The sequence below is a fragment of the Patagioenas fasciata genome, chromosome 5, assembly GCF_037038585.1.
Source record: "Patagioenas fasciata isolate bPatFas1 chromosome 5, bPatFas1.hap1, whole genome shotgun sequence".
Lineage (NCBI taxonomy): Eukaryota > Metazoa > Chordata > Aves > Columbiformes > Columbidae > Patagioenas > Patagioenas fasciata.
In genome coordinates, this window is record NC_092524.1 from 34,223,494 (window position 1) to 34,240,010 (window position 16,517).

A 16,517-nucleotide genomic window follows, 5' to 3' on the forward strand; every position below is an offset into this window, starting at 1 on the left:
AGTCTTCACTGATCAGAAGTTTATGCTCAGGCTTGGTGTATCATGACTATTTCAAAGCCTGCATTTGGCTCCCCTCACCATCTCAGCAGTCCGATTAACCTTAGATCCCATGCAACTCCCTGCCCTGCAGCTTTACAGAATCCTACAAAGCAGGGAGGACCCCAAGCCTTGATTCACATGATGTGCAACTGCTTTTGCATACTTTACATAGCAGACATGTTCTGCAACAGGTATCTAGGACCTATAGATTGTAAGCAAAGCAAAACACATGCAAGCATATTCATGAGCTAACATATATCACCAGCACACATAAAGCACAAGTCACTTCATTTTATCCTCCTCTTAGTAGATGGATACCCAACCCAATCAACCATTATTATCATACTTTTCCCAAGGAAGAAATACAAAATGCAATAAGTTTCAGAGATTTCAAATGGTAATGACATGGAACAATGAGTCAGATTAAATGGCATGTTGAATGCTGGCTGCAAACTAGTTTTCAACATTTAACAGATGTGAATATGTATTTTCTGGCATAAAATGTCGTACTGTGACCCTTAACTTTCTCAAGCTGCTTCCAGTCACCAAAAGAAGAGGCTGAGCGCAGATCTTCAGCTGGTATAAACCAGCACCACTCCACTGCAGTTAGGAGAGCTGCACCAACCAAATTACTGCAGCTGGGGTCATGGCTATTTAAACTTTATTTGGGCTTTCTACTGAAATCTATCTGTAAAACTGCACAATTCAAGCCATCTGCAGCTACAGCAGACCAAGGAACATTTCTGATCCTGCGAAAATCTCTTACCTGCATGCCAGGGTACTAGCCAAGCACAGCCAAGAACCAATTCTAATGGGTTGGGCGATGAAGCAGAGCACGCCCAAACGACAATGTGACTAGGAACAGCTACATCACTCAAACCCAGTTGCACAACTACTGCACAGACTAGTCACACCCCTGAGCGTTCAAGCGCAGCTTACTGCCTTTGAGTGATGGAAACCTTCCTACTCTATGCCTGACTGCTAGGTCTTGTGAGTCAACAGAGCTCGAAGAGATGGGCACAGCTTCTTTTTCTGCTTACTATTAAAATCATTAACAGGTCCAAATTCTTCCTTCTTTCACTTCTGTACAAACTCAACAAGGCCTGAGATGCCTTTTCATTCTCTAGTAATAAAAAGGGCAGAAGCAGGAACAAAGCACCAAACAGAAGACTGCCTTACCTGAGTGACAGGTGGATTGCTCACGGTCCCTTTACAGTTTCCCATGCCAACCAATGTATTCCCTGTGGTATCCTGTGCTTGAGACTCCAGGCAGTTTCCTCTTTGTTTAATTATTCCTGGAATCAACTCCTTTTCAGGAATCCTTGAAGTAAAATGACAGTTGCAAGGCACTTCATGCATAGAAATGTCCAAAGCACTTTCACATTTATAAGGGCATAACTGGTCCCTGACTGAAACACAGACCCCTTTATTTGACAGAAAATGAACAATATCATGCTGTCCACTGCAAATGTCTGAAGGAGGCAAAAGTCATTGGAGAACTGGTCAGAGGGCTGATACCCTTTTGTTTTAGAAGGCATTACAGGATCTTTAGATTTACCCCAAGCAGTTCAGTGTCATGCCTCTTCTGAAAGAGGCCATTGCCAGTAAAAAGCCACATCCACACTGATTTATCCTCCTCTGCCTCCCCCTTTTCCAGAGTCTTCCCCCAGTGATAGCACATATTCACTATCTCATTGGTAGCAATACAGGAAAGATCTGTCAAGGCCAGACTACAGCTGGATGTTTTAGCCTCGACCCATGTTAGCTACAGATTTTGCTTGGCTGAGATGTGAAGATGTGTTGCCAGGGTGTGTTTGCTAGAAAGTGCTAAACACACAGCTCTACCCAGGCCTCCTCCCAGCAGAGCAATGACATGACACTACAGCATCCCGACCTGAGGCAGAGGAAACCACAGGCACAGCTGGTTCTGGCATTCACTGGGGCTTTCTCTGAACCACCTGCACCTCTGCACTAAGGCTGTCCAGCTCTGCCTGGCTCAACTACCTCCAGGCAGAACATCCAACAGGCACAGATCAAGCCATAACTGGGAGCAATGTAGTGCTCTGGCACTTGTCTACACCCTGCACCTCTGAAAACACCACTGTTGCACATCTCTGAGGGACAGCTGTGTGTGGCAGAGCAGAGGGCTCTCAGAAGCAGGAGCAACAAACCTTTTGCAGGGTTGTTGTGATGACACAAGCCAGGAAATCACAGAAGGTTTCTCACCAAAAAGAACAGCAGAAAACCTTTTCTGAGCAGAAGTCTCTTTTTTGCCTGCTGCCACCAACGCTCAGCTTCTCATTGTGACCCAGCTACCAGATCCTTCAGACATTTCTACAAGTGGAGAACTGACTCACTTGAGCTCAGGGTAGACGTTCTCCAGATACCACTGGAAGGATTTACAGTTCAGTTTGCGTCGCTGCTCCACTCGGTCTGCAACACTGGAAACACAGGCAGGTTGTTGAGGATAAGGTAGTGAACAGGAGGGAGGGGAACAATGAAGATTGGCCAGGAGGTTTGGAGGGAGACTACACAGCTTTTTGCTATTACTCATTCTCCCACATAGATGTTGCTGGGTTCAGAGAACTAGCAGTAACCTGAGGTGAAAAGGAGGAGAGAGGCAAGTGGCAGGAAATAGAAAAGGAAGACATAAACACCTCAAGTGCAATTCTTGCACTTCCTTTGGCCCAGAACGATGGCAGGGCCCAGGTCCTACAGTGTTAAATACTACATTGCAGTAAAACTACTGTAGGGCCTAGAAAGTGTTTCTGCCTCTGGGTGCCCCTGTAGAGGCACAGCATGAGACTGGCACAATGATCAGCTCCTGAAAAGGCCTACAAAGTGTTTGTCCTCAGTTATATATGAACAGTCCACCTATGTGTGCTAGAGCAGATCTCTAGCTCATGGCAGCAGCTCTAGGCTCAATTTGCTTTCAAGCAGTTTTGGCAAAGGGAAGGAATATAAGGGGAAATTAGCTCAATATCTCAGTAACTGCTGCAGCAGTCTTCCCACTGCTGATTTGCTTGGCTTTAGCTGGCTGAAGAAGAGGACTTCCCTCAAGTAGCCCTACTGAGCAGTGACATTAGGGACTCTCCTCTTCAAGCTATAACACTACATTTGTGTGTTGGGAAGGACTTTCAACTATACCCACGCTCCTTGCCATCCTCAGCCCACAGAGGCCACTGTACTGCCCATACCCCTGCAGAATGTACTTAGATCCTACATTCACAACAAAATTATGAGGAATTTTAGGCCCACTTGACAATGATGGTGTCAGAGGCATTTGCATCCTAAAATCTAGATTCAATGCAGGTTCACAGGGCTGTTACTACAGGTTGAGAAATTGCCTGAAATCAAATCCTACAGCTCTGCACCAGCTTTTATTCAGTCAATGCTGCCAGTAAAGCCAATAGGAAGTCTGTGTGAACAAGAACTGCAGGTTCTGGCCCCAAAACATGAGCAATAGATCCATGTCCAATATGCAATAGTCCAGCTTCCTTCACAAGCAGCAGGGTTACTTGCTATTTGGTCCCAGCCCAGCTGCTGCAGTCTGCTCAAAGACAGATAAATTAGGTAGGCAAAGCTATTTGTTCAAAAATATGTAATGCATCATAATAAGCCACCACACGTACAACAAAAAAAAAAGTCTCTGTCTGTCAGACCAAACCTGCTTGACATCAAAAAAGCAGGAGATGCATCATTACCCAGTGCATGTTGCTACACATTTGAGATACGACCATGTTTGCCAAGTCCTTACACTAACACAACAATTGTCACTCATTCACAGGCAGATATAACCCACAGATACACACCACTCCTGAGATTTTTGATGTTTATTTGGGAGTCATAGAGGTTCACAGCACAGAGAGAAAGCTCTCCCCTCATCTCATGTTTTGGTGTCCATCACTGATTTCTGGGTCACAAAGAATGCTTAAGTGTGTAACAGTGAAATCCACGTGGCCTGGAGACAGCTTTAGCAAAGGTGCTATAAGAAGCACAATACTGCACAGAAGTGGGCTCAGCAGGTGCTGGAGACAAGTGACAACCTGATTGTCTTTCTGAATGAGAGGTCTCACCATTGGCCATGCTCTCTCCTGCCCTACAAACCAAGCAAACCACCCATTCACTCATCAGGAAAGAGGAGAGCGCATCAAGTGCAACCAGCCCCACATGCCAGCAACCCGTGCTTGCCCCGGGATTCTGCATCCACACAGGAACTTTGGATCAAGCTCTAGTAACTGCATAGCTCACATTTCCAGAGCAACTGCACGCTGTGTTAGAAAATACTCTTATCTACCCACTTTAAATGTCTGGCCTTTTAATTTCATTACAGATCCCTTCAGCCTTCTGCTAACAAATGATTTATGCAGGGTTACTGGGGGGAAAAATAAAGTGAATTAGAGGCAAACCTTGTTAGCCAGACACTCAAGCTGCAACCGCCCTGGCAAGCCAGCCATTCAGAGCATCTCTGTTTCCCACGCTTAGCCCCACAGAAGATCAAAAAAATATTTCTTGCTACCAAGGGGCTTACCAGAGACCTCCTACCAAGGTTTGGGGGCAGCTTACCTTCCAAACGACTTCCCAATGGCAGATGGCCGGGCCTCATAGTAGTACTGCTTGTATTCATCCATCCACACCTCTGCTGTGCGCTTGGTGTTCCTGGATGGGGATGAAGATGTGCTTTGCTAAGTGCTGCTGGAGAACCAGCCCCCACAGCGAGCAGGCACTGGGTGGGCAGACCCAAGGCCTGTTTGCCAGTAGGGAGTGGAGGACAGTTCCAAACATGAAACGCAGTGGACAGTAGGGATGGCTATAGATTGAATGTGTTAAATCTACAGAGCCTTGCAAGGGTGCTTCAGTTCAGAAGTTGAAATTTTAACAGCCATAGTTTACCACGATTTTTTCACACATGCTTCTTCTCCAGAGACACCTGGACCAACTGTGACCATCACCCTGCTTTACAGTATCACTTTCCGCAGATTAGAATAACGTAATGAAATAATTCAGCTTGGAAAGCTCCTCTAGGTATCACCTGGTGCATCCTCCTGCCCAAGCAGACTAGCTTCAGGTTAGGTCATGTTGTTCAGGGTCCTGTCTGGTTGAGTTTTGAAATCTTCAAGGATGGAGATTTCACAGCCTTTCTGGGGCCTTGCACCAGTGCTAACTGCTCTCATTGTGAAGCATTTTGCCTCATCTTTTTTCTCTTCCCATCTGTCCTGTAGTGGAAGTTGTCCTTAGGGCTTGTCTCAGAGCACATACAGCTCAGAAGGATCCCTGGACTCAAAAGCAGCTTGGAGACAACAGAGACATCTAAGGACTGCTGATACACAGGCACATGTCACAGGGCAGTACCCACAAATGCCCAGGGTCTTTCTCTGGGGTATCACTCCCTACTCCTCCATTGCAGACTGAGGAAGAACAAGATGCATTAATACAAACGAGAGAGAAGGGAACAGGTTTTGTTCACAGAAAACAGCAACTCATTCTTCCCTTGAGAACAGATGCTCAGCCACAAGCTGTTCTTTGTTATCAGGCAGAAAGACAGCAAAGAATTCAGGCTTATTCAGACATGCCCAACATCAAGGTGACCTGGCTACTACCAGGAACTACCCAACACCTACTTGATATAAGTCAGTGCGTTGCCCTCAGGGAAGTCATAGGGATGGCGCTTCCTGAACACATGTCCCACTCGACTGCAGGGAACGATCTCCAAGCTGCCACCGCACATCCACACTCGGAAAGAGAGTTCTGGAAGAGACCCCAAGAGTTACACAGCTGCAGGCAGATAGGCAGCATTTCCAAGAAGCACAACTTCAGCAGTGTGCCTAAAAACCTTGCCTCTCTGCTCTAGATGTATTGCCTGAAAGAGCAACACCAGGAAAAGCAATGGCATGGTGAGAGTGGAAAAACTGTCTTCCCTTTCTTAAAATGGAGGCCACCCTTGTGGCTCAGAGACTTCCTAGCCTTCTTCAGTCCCACTCCTCTCTTTGGTCCCCTGAGCATTTCAGTGAGACACCTTTCCTTTTGACGAGGTCCTTGTGGTTGCTGTCAGCTCTTCATTATGGCATTTGGCAACAGACTGAGATCACCCCCACACCCACCTTGTTTTGGATTTCTGTAACCCTCCAGTCCTGCACATGGATGGAAGAAAAAAAAATCAGAATTCACTGTGTAAAGCAAATCATTAGAAGCAGAAAGGGAGTTTAGGAGACAAGGAGAAAGAAGAGAACAAGATGGAGGCATAGGAAGTGAGTCCATGTCTAGAGTAGAGTCCTCTCTCTCATACCTCCATGTTATCTACCCTACAGTATCTCGTTGTTCTTTTCCTGCTTGGCTCTGTTAACAAAAAAACAAAACAAAACAACAAAACTGTGGATGACTGGGTTAGAGTTTGTCACCAGTTGCCTCTGCTGAGGGAGCTACTGACAGTAGCAACCAGTCTAATACTGTGACTTATAACAATATGAAGAGAACTCTGCTCCTTGAAGAAATCCAGCTGGCCCTGAAGCTAAATTCAGCATTTTGTTAAAAGATTAGAAGAACATGGATCTTTGATGTACAGGCACTTGTTTGCATCACAGAAAAGATGTGACCTTGCTCAAGCTTACAGGTCTGTCCTCACAAGTTTAATAACTGCCACACCAGAGGGATTTTCCACTTGTATTTCATGTGGCAGTGAGAAGAAGGAAAATGAAAATTAGCTGGGTAGTCTGCTAGTCCTTACCAAAAGGGCTTCAGATTGTGTAGACTGATTACTTCAAAAATTTTACCCAGTTGGGATCTCCCTCCAGTAATGCCTAAATTGTGAGTCTCTGATGTTTAGAAATCAAAAAGAAATTATGTATCAAGATCTGACGGCTGTTTAAAGCATGTATACAGACTAACATCTTCCCCATCTTCATCTTTCTTCATAGCTTTCCTCTCTAGCTCCTGGGAAAGATTGTTTAAACAGTGTGTTTGGTGGGGCGGGGAAGATGGTGTACTTAATTTAGCTTCTAAGTAAAAAACCCATTTTATTAGACTGTATTTTGTGTTATTTCTTACTAGCTCTTGTCTCTCCCTGACTCCTCCTTTATGATTTTCAGTCTCTTTTCAACAGGGAGTTCCAGCTTTGACAAGAGGAAGAGCTTTAAAAATGAAAAAAAGGTCAAGACATAAGTTTTTGTCTGGTGTGTCCAGCTGGCGTTTGCTCTCCTGGAATGAGGTTCTGACTCACTCTGGCCTATAACAAAAACAAAACTCTCAATCTAGCATGTGAAACTTAAAGTGATGTCCCAAGAGAAGATTCCTCATGCCGTATTGGTGTCTCAGGCAGACACACAGACTGCATGTCCAGGTTTGTAAATGATAGAAATCTTTAAAGAGGGGGTGAAAAAACGCAGATTTTGGGCACAGAAGAGAAAATGGAGATCAAGCATAACTTATTAAGGCATTTCATCCATCCTCTGAAGGAAAGCATAGGAGAACTTCTTGGCTGTATATTTTCCAGGATGTGACCTAGTCCATATGTGTTTTAAATGACTCAATCGCTGTGGCTTTTCCCCATCACAGTGGAAAAAAAAGGGGTTTACCAGCTCACATCCAGCTGGAAGGATATTTAGGGAGCTGGTAATTGCTGCCTGATCATTTCTGTGTAGCTGTTGTATGTGTAGAGCTTATCCAGTCCTGAGCCCTTCTCATACATTCTCTTATCCTGTTTCCTCACAGGAAAAAGTTTCATAGAAGTCCTTCATTTAAAACAGCCTTTGTGGGCAGGGAGTGGCCCATCTCACACACCCAAATCAGTCAGAACCACTTTTCCACCTCACTTGCAAATGATGACATTATCCAAACAGTTCCTTTCCACTCAAAATTGTAATTTGTAGTAAAAAGTCTTTCAGAACATTATCAACATTTTTCGTTGCTCATAAAATCTAATTTTCAATTAAGTATGGAAAACACCTTTTAAGAGGGTAAATTAACCATTCTGAATACTTCAAGGAAAATGAATACTTTTTGTTGTCAAATGCAGGTTGGTTTCTAGCCCTCTGCCATGAAACAGCAACAGGCTCCATGCAGAAGCCACTGGTTGATTTGTTGTCTCACATTATGCTGAAAAGCTGAACCAAAGTCAGCTTTAAAGAAGAAAAGTGGTCTGTTTAGTTTTGAAAATACCTTCCCATTGCCATCTTCACAGTGGTGGTGTGGCAATGTGGCCCAGGGGGAGGCCTCATTAAACAGAGCACTGTGTGCTTAGCTTTGCTCTCTTAAGTGAAGAATGGAGGTGCACAATAAGGGACAAGCAATGGAGACAACGAATTTACAGGGAAACCACACAACAAGGCAAAACTGGCAAATCCCGTACATCTGGCCCAGTCCCATAAAACTGGCCCAGTCCCACACAACCTGGCCAAGCCACTGCCAGGCTTTACAAGAGAAATTTGAAGGAGAATGAAGCAATTTTGTGCAAGAAGGGCTGTGGGTGTGTGGGTAATCTACTGCCACTTACAGCAGAGATCTGCTTAGCATCAAGCTAGTGACATATGCACCAAACAACAACACTGGGCTTCCAGGTGGGCAGAAGCAGACAACCAAAAGCCTAAGAAATATTATTTCTTCATCTGTGGAGTTTACAGCTTTTTACACAGTTGCAGCTCAGAGGCTGGCAGGGTGGCCAAGTGACTGGCACAAGCAGCTGGACCAGGGCTAGTGACAGCAAGGAGCTGAGTTTGGCAGTGCAGGGGAATCGGAGGAACACATGAGATGGGACCTTCATGCCTGGGTAAAGGCTGCCTGTTACTTCTGCCTACAGTGCTAGCTGATGCACTAGCACTGCTGAAATCCCAATGGAAGCTCCATAAACATCTCTTTTTAATTAGATGAATATCATAAAACTGAAGGAAGACGTCAGAAAATGGAGAACACAAGCACTCATTATTAGATACCTTGTTTCAAAAAAATGGTACCTTGACATTCTGTTATGAGCCAAAAATATTATTTTCTGGTTTCAGAGAGCATTTCAGAAAGAAGCAGCTCCCCCAGCTGTGTTCAGAGAAACAAAAGTTTCCTCTTCCTGACTATTTCCTTCTTTCTAATTGGTCTTCCAGGTGCTAGAAAACACCATATAAATCCTTCTTTAAAGCATTTTATTTACAAATCCATGACATTTCTAGAATCTGTAGAAACAGAATTTTTTTTTTGCGTTGTTAGCCACAGAAAAGTCTAAGTTGACTGCAAGACAGAGTAAGGCTTTTATCTCTTCAGCTCCACGTGCATAATTTCTAAATAAATGCCCTGAACACTTCAGGTCTCTGTGAATCAATTATCAATACTCTTTCTCCTTCTGTCACTAAAACCTGGTGGCATTGCAGCATCCCCTCACCCAGGGCAAAGAGAGATGCCTGGAATATCTGTGCCACTATTAAGTGCAAGGAGATGGGTTTAAGCACCACGCTGTATAAGATAACAGCACTTGAGTGGACAGACTACCCTGAGCCTCTGAATTCCTCAGATGTTTGTGATGCCCTAGTCTGCTTTTTTAAGTGTTTCCATTATGAATCTATTTGTACCCAAATTCCACTTACAAAGAGACTTGTTTTATTAGGAAAAATATCATTCTGACCTATCAAGCTGGGAGAGCAACTCAGACTTACCTGGGAAAGAGGAACAGACATAAGAGAGCATAGGAGTGACTGTCCACTTCAGAGCTGGGTCAACAATGACTGTCATGCAAAGGACTGGAAGAATATTCTCCAAAAACAAGCAACAATTTTAATACCAGGAGATTCCTCTTTCTTACTTGTACTGTGGAAACATCTGTATAACAGTGCATATGCCTATAAGAGAATTATAGCCCTGACTGCGAAAAACCTCCACTCAGTTTGAACAAAGCTGATAGCAATACAATTCTGATTACATGGGGATTTCTTGACCGTGTCTTTAGCCTTACATTGACATGCAGATCAGATCTCTCAAAAAGAGAGTGCTGGTAGGTGACAAAGACTGGGAACTGGTTCTGCATTAGTGTATCATTCCCCTGAAGCATCCTAAACTTACCAAAATTTTCTCCTCCCCAGATGTCCATTTGAGTGTCATATTTTCCCAGGTGGTTAAACCAGGACTTGTCAATCACAAAGATGCCTCCTGCTATAACGGGGGTTCTAGAAAAGAAAACACAAGCCCACACAAAATAATCACATGTATATGTAGCACTAACATCTTCATTTCAGAAGGGGGACAACTTGTCCAGGCCTGACAAATTGTATCTCAGTTAAAAGAGAAAATTAGTAGAGCTGGGACATGAACCTGCAGCAAACTTCTGAGATCTCTCTCACTGGATCATCCTCCTGCCTTTGTTAGATGGTCCTGCAAGCACAACATGAGTAATGCTGTGTCTTTTGCATTAATACAAATATGCACAGTGTGAAAGAGTGACAGGGGCACTGTCTGATGACAGTGTTCAACAACTAGACATGGTGTGAGAGGTGCTCCTTCATGGACTCCTCTGCTGTTAGCAAGCTGGCTACTTCTGGAGTACAAAACAAAGGCTCACAAATTACACAGAGGAACTGAATGATAATTTCATGTTACAAACAAGGAGATGTTTGCCTACACAGACAACACTGTGACTGTTTATATCAGGATTTTTCCCATTCTACATTCCTCAGAGCCATGTATACAGGAGCAGGGCTGGTAATAACTGCTCTGGCCAACAGAGTCTGTTATGTCCATGGACACACGTATTTAGAAGGGGAGAATAATTCTGTGCCCAAATTACTAGGTAAGATTCAGTTCCCAGGTCTGCTTTACACTTGCCGGGTGACTATTTAGCTGCTTCATTCTTTAAATCTTCACCTGGAAGATGGAGGTAATTAAAAACCCTCAAAGGGATTTCTGAGGCATTCAGAGTGTTGAGTGAGGGAGACCACAAAACCAAACATACACAAAAAGAGGTGGCTTGTAGAAGTGGCATGCCTACAAACCTATGATAGTATATAACTGCTATTCTTAAAATATTCAGAGAGTAATACTCTCAGAATTAGCTTATAGACCTCAATGCATTCAAAAAATAACATGAAGAGTTTCTCCTCATCAAGTGAGCACTGTGGCATTTTGTTCTCAGCAAGGCAGTCCCTATGCACTCCATGCCACAAGGTAAAGGTTTAGTAAAAGCATTTGGAGGACTTTATGTATACAATCTGTCAGAAAGAGCTACCTTATAGACTGAGTTGGGTCTGTTCTGGACATCTTCTGCTCTATAGGAATCTGCTCCCACTTAAAGTGAAGGCTCCAGTCAAACCCTGAGAAGGAAAAAAAAACTCATCAAATAGGTTTTGTTATTGTTTTTCTACTAGATTCAGTGATAGTCTGCACCTTTACATCTCAGGCTCTCTCTGTTTTCCTTCCCTGAGCTTCCTCATGGTCTACCCAAAATGGGAAGAGTCTATCCTAATGTAGAAATCACCAGCTTCTGTCTTGGAATCCTCATCCCTTAGCACTGCAGATGTCTGCTCAGTTGCACTCCACATCTTCAGGAGAGTGTTGTCAGGGTGAGAGGCAATTGCAGTTTGGCCAGTCTATCTTACACTTCTCCATCTGCCAAAGTCATGAGGATTTAATCAAAGGTCTTTGTGGGATGTGTATTCTGGGAACAAAGCCCTGCAGATCCTCGTAACCATCACCTCTTTCAAGACCACCATTTATTTATAGTTGGCCTGTGGTGAATAGTTGAGCACAGCACAGCCACTAACATTATACCATTTTTAAGGGGAGACTTCAGTAGGCAATCAGTGTGGTAGCGAACCCCAGCAACAGAAGAGGGAGAAGAGCACCAGGCACTGTGCGTGAACACAGGAACATCTGCAGGGGGTTCAGCTATGAGGAAAGAGGTGAAAAGGTTCAGAAGATGCCATGAGAGCCTGGCAGGTCAGAGCAGTAACTGCCTGTCAGACTCTGGTATGCATATAATGTACAGAGGGCAAGGTGATATGTTTAAGCAGTTCATTAAGCCCTGAAATTGCAAAATGTTGTGACAGTGATGCAAGATCAAAACAAAAACACTAGTTGGGTTTTGTTTAAACTCTGCAAAAGATCTGACTTTGCAAGTTGCAGGAAAAGGAGCAGAGAGAGCCCACCAGGAAAGATCATCACTATTTTCTTGGAAGGCTGAACAGAACATCAATTATTTTTCATGCACCATCCCTCAGGCCTAACTTACACAAGCCATTCATTACACCCACCTCCCCTCAGATCTGCTGATGCTGCCAGGTAGGCAAAATTATCCAGGCTGATAACATCAATGATTGGACTCACCACTCGGGTATAATCCTGAGGGGGAGAAAGGGAAAAGAAAAAGGAGTCAGGCTTTTCTTGAATGTCTGGCAAAGTTGCCAGAGATCAAAAAACCACAAAACTCCACAGGTAAATCTCTGTCAGGCTTCTCCAGTACAGTTCTGGTAGCTGAGCAAGGGATCTGTGGCCACTACATCCAAACATGGAGATGGTGGGTACTAGGCAGCTGCACACCATGGATAAGGGGAATGGAGCCTCGGGCCACAGCACCCAGGTGTGCTCTTTATTTCCTGCCCAAGAGATAAGGCATGAACCACTGTCCCAAAGGTTTGGTACTTGCTTTTAATATCTACTGACAGCACACCTTCTGCTCAGCCATCCTTGAATTACCTAATTATCATCAGCCTAGAAATGATCTACCCCCTAATAAAGCATCTTCCTAACAAGTACTATGAATCAAGACCCCACACTTAAGAATCATAGTGTGAATTTAAAACAACATTACAATATTAAGATATTTGGGGTACTTTATTGGCATTAAGGGGTACATTTAGAGTTTTCCTTTGCAATTCTTTTAGTAAGTAGAAGTTGAGATGATAACTATTTTTCGACAACATGAGACAGGGCATTAAAGGCAGTCTTGTGATAATTGAAATACATGATGAACCAGAGAGCTGGCAATGCCAGAAACAGCATCTTGTGATCTAACACCTGATAGCCAGCCTCCATGCCTTTCCAATCAAACTTTTACTTTGTGCCTTGCAATAGTTCCTCCTGCTGTAGCATACTTGCCCAGGAAGGCACATCCTAAATGAGAGCGATCATTCATGTTTATGTCTGCCGAGCCTAAGCCTCCCCAGCACCCACCTGGCAGCCTGGTGCTCCAGCCACTGCTCCAACCAGTCCGCGCTAGGCTTGGATATGGCAAGACTGAAATCTCAACTAGGATGCGCATCATAAATGTAGGAAGTAGGTCAGAAATAGGCTGACTTGAAATCTGCTCACTAAACGACTAAATCACTTTTGCAACTTAGACCCTTCCCTAAAGAAACCTGTGAGGTCCTTTCTGCTTAGGGACCTCTGTGCTGCTGATGCTGCAGCTTGACTTAACAAGCAGTAGTAAACATTTATGGGCATTTGAGATGGAGGATGTATTGACCAGGAATAAAAGCAGAAGCTTTTAAATCATCAATCCTTAAGTTTCAACTTCTTCCACTCCTTCATATTAAGCCAATCAAACATGAATACAAGGCAGCATTAGAGCCTCCACCCCTCCTCCCGCAGCCCATTACCCCATGAGATCGTCCTTTTAGAGGAGGAGATCAATCTCAGCCACTTGCAAGCATGGCTGGGATTTCTCCCATCACCCCTCCCCAGTTTGCTCTTAGAGTGGAGCTGTATGTTTCCCCCTCCACCCCTACAGTGCAGTCAGGGTGACAGCCGCTAATATTCCTGTGTCATTTTCATTCTTCCAGCCTCACATCAATCCTTTGACAAGTGAACCAGCAAAGGGATGTCCCTGCACTCACAGACAGGTCCTTTGTGCTGGGAAGCCATCTGCATACAGGTGGTGTGTGTTGGCAGCTCAGCAGGAGCATTAATGGAAGGAAAATTTTGGGAGTGACAAGGCAGAGGGGAAGGTCCATCAGCAAGAAGGGAGATGTCAACCATGGAAAAGCTGCACAGAGTGTCCTGCCAAAGTGGTTATCCTGTGTACAGGTGGACAGGACTAGGAAGGACCGCACTTAGAGGAGACATGAGGTACAGTTTGGTGGCCCAAGCGTTCACCATTGCATCCCACCCCTCAGCACCTCCTGCCCTGCCACACTGGCAGGAGGATGTAGAAGCCCGTCAAGTATCTCTTGCTGACCTAGCACAGTCTGTACCTTCATCCGTAACAGCCTGCCTGAGGAGTACCTGGGCAGGCTTTGTCCTCACCAGTACTGTTGATGGCATGTGTGTCACCAGCACAAGATAGGCCAGCTTCATCCATCCTAGAGGGGGACATGGTGCTTACCTCTTTTACTCTCTGAAGCATTGGCTGCAGCCACTCACTGTTGACTTCACAGTGACTGTCCAGGAAGGTGAGGATGTCAGCAGTAGCCACTTCAGCTCCTTGCACCCGAGAGCGAATCAGCCCTATAGCGAGGAAAGGACAGCAGAGGAGCAGGAAGGTTAGGATGGGAAACAGCTGGGCCTCCTTCAGGAATAATACTTTGTGTGGCCATTACAGGGAAAGAGTAGGTGGTTCTCCTATATCACACCATCAGGAGCAGAGAGCAGCTTTAGTGGGGCATCCCCCAGGGGACACTGTCAGCTGAGTCCTCCCAGCACACAAAGAATGACCTCACTTGTCACTTCTGTCCGTGACACTGAGCTTTCATCTGGTTCTTGCTGTGATGACATCCCCCCTCCCTTCCAGCCCTCCCTGCAGGTACCTTGCTGCTGTCTGCTTGGTGTCTCTCCCATTAGAGTACCCTGCCGCCTCTCTCACGACTTCCATGGGATCCAGCTCTACTCTCTGCTTTTTGCCTTTCTTACTGCTTATCTGCTTTATTCCCATTTGTTCTTTATTCTGCCCTGCAGTTAGAGATGTCAGCCTGGCTTTCAGATGTCTCCTTATTTTCTTACAGACCATCCCACTACCTAGGATGCTCTTCGTGAACTAAGCAGTGATTCCTGTCTCTCCTTGCTCCAGGCCTGCTGTGCACTGACAGCTTTAGAAATAAGCCAGTACATGGGAGTCAAACTGAAGAGCAGTGGGGAAAGTCAGTGTTACCATTTATGCACATAGGAGATATATAAGAAATAACTTTCCTGAATTGTATCTCTTTATGATAGATATATGATTGTTTTTCCTTTTCCCACATCTCCTAGATGGTTTGTTATCTTGCACTCTGAGTTTAAAAGGACAGGACTTACATCTTCATCTTTATTCATAAAGATCTTCAAATGTGGTACTTGTTCTAGCCAGGGCCTCTGGACACCACTTCTCATTATTTAAAGTATGAAATGAGAGTCCTAAAGCCTGAGAGTTGATAAGGTAGGTTCTCCCTCCACAGAGCCTCCAAACTAGAATACCAAACTCTTATACTGAAAAAACAAACCATAGCTATAAGCAACAACATGTAAGCAGCTGGCAGGCAAACAGGGCAATGTGGGAAAATGTGCAAAATCTTAGTACTACAAAGCTTTCCAGACTCACCTTCTCGCCGGGTGTTTCGTAGACACTTGACCTTTGGGATCTTGGTAAGGAGCTGGCAGTCCTCAGCTTAGGGAAGGAAAAAAAATTGGCACACATGCATGAATTATTTGGCTTCAACAGAGAGCTCCAATTAACTGTTCTTCTGCTTCTCCACGGGAGGGGAAATTCTGCTTTCACTTAACATCACATTAATCAGCCTGATGGCCTTAATCCTGTTGTCTGAAGAGTACACAGAAGAGCACTGCTTGCTTGCCATCCTCCTCAGACAGCTGAGCCTGTGTTTCCTTATCCTCTGAGCAGCCAGGCTTTTGCCCTCCTGTGCTCAGTGTTTCACAAGAACAACGGGGCATGAGCTGGAACCGTGGCACTGAGCACTGATGAAATGGAGTGACAACAGGGAGTCAGGGCTGCAAATCACCAAAGTGCCAAGTGAAAGAGAGTCCTGTCATATTAAGTGATGTCATCTGCTCCCTGGGCATTTCCCAGCTCATCTGAGTATTTCCCACCATTTGTTCTCAGGGCAGTTTCTGCTTGATTTTATTTCATAAAGGCCACAGGGATATGACCCGCTTCCTTGGAGACACCATTGCATTAACACATGGATGCCCAACTGAAGGCTTTGCCAGCAAGCTTGCCAGAAGCTCCTGGCTTCCCTCATTTACATTGCTCAGGGAAGATGAGAGGGAGGAACAGCTACTGGCTCCAGCCCAGCTGTACCAACGAGTACGAGGTCCTTAATTCATAGAATCATAGAATCATTTTGATTGGAAGAGACCCTCAGGATCACCGAGTCAAACCATAACTTAACTTTAGCACTAAACCATGTTCCTAAGTACCTCGTCTAAATGCCTTGTAAACATCTCCAGGGATGGTGACTCTACCACTTCCCTGGGCAGCCTGTTTCAATGCCTGACAAATTCTCTGTTATCCTCTCTCTTTTCCTGCCCTAGCAGAGCTCACAGGAATAACAATTTCTAAATCACTCTTTTCCCTTGCTCCACCA

The 16,517-nt window shown here is 44.8% G+C and overlaps 1 protein-coding gene across 1 annotated transcript in view; it reads right to left on the reverse strand.

Moving 5' to 3' along the window:
• Window positions 1-16,517, reverse strand: part of GALNT16 (polypeptide N-acetylgalactosaminyltransferase 16) — a 76,454-nt gene that overhangs the window by 11,067 nt on the left and 48,870 nt on the right. The window contains exons 5-13 of the mRNA XM_065838779.2: window positions 15,515-15,580; window positions 14,327-14,448; window positions 12,258-12,345; window positions 11,234-11,318; window positions 10,075-10,178; window positions 5,661-5,787; window positions 4,606-4,698; window positions 2,397-2,480; window positions 1,219-1,360 (exon numbers count right to left, since the gene is read on the reverse strand). Of these exons, the coding sequence (XP_065694851.1) occupies window positions 1,219-1,360; window positions 2,397-2,480; window positions 4,606-4,698; window positions 5,661-5,787; window positions 10,075-10,178; window positions 11,234-11,318; window positions 12,258-12,345; window positions 14,327-14,448; window positions 15,515-15,580 (911 nt within the window). The remainder of the gene's footprint in view (window positions 1-1,218; window positions 1,361-2,396; window positions 2,481-4,605; window positions 4,699-5,660; window positions 5,788-10,074; window positions 10,179-11,233; window positions 11,319-12,257; window positions 12,346-14,326; window positions 14,449-15,514; window positions 15,581-16,517) is intronic.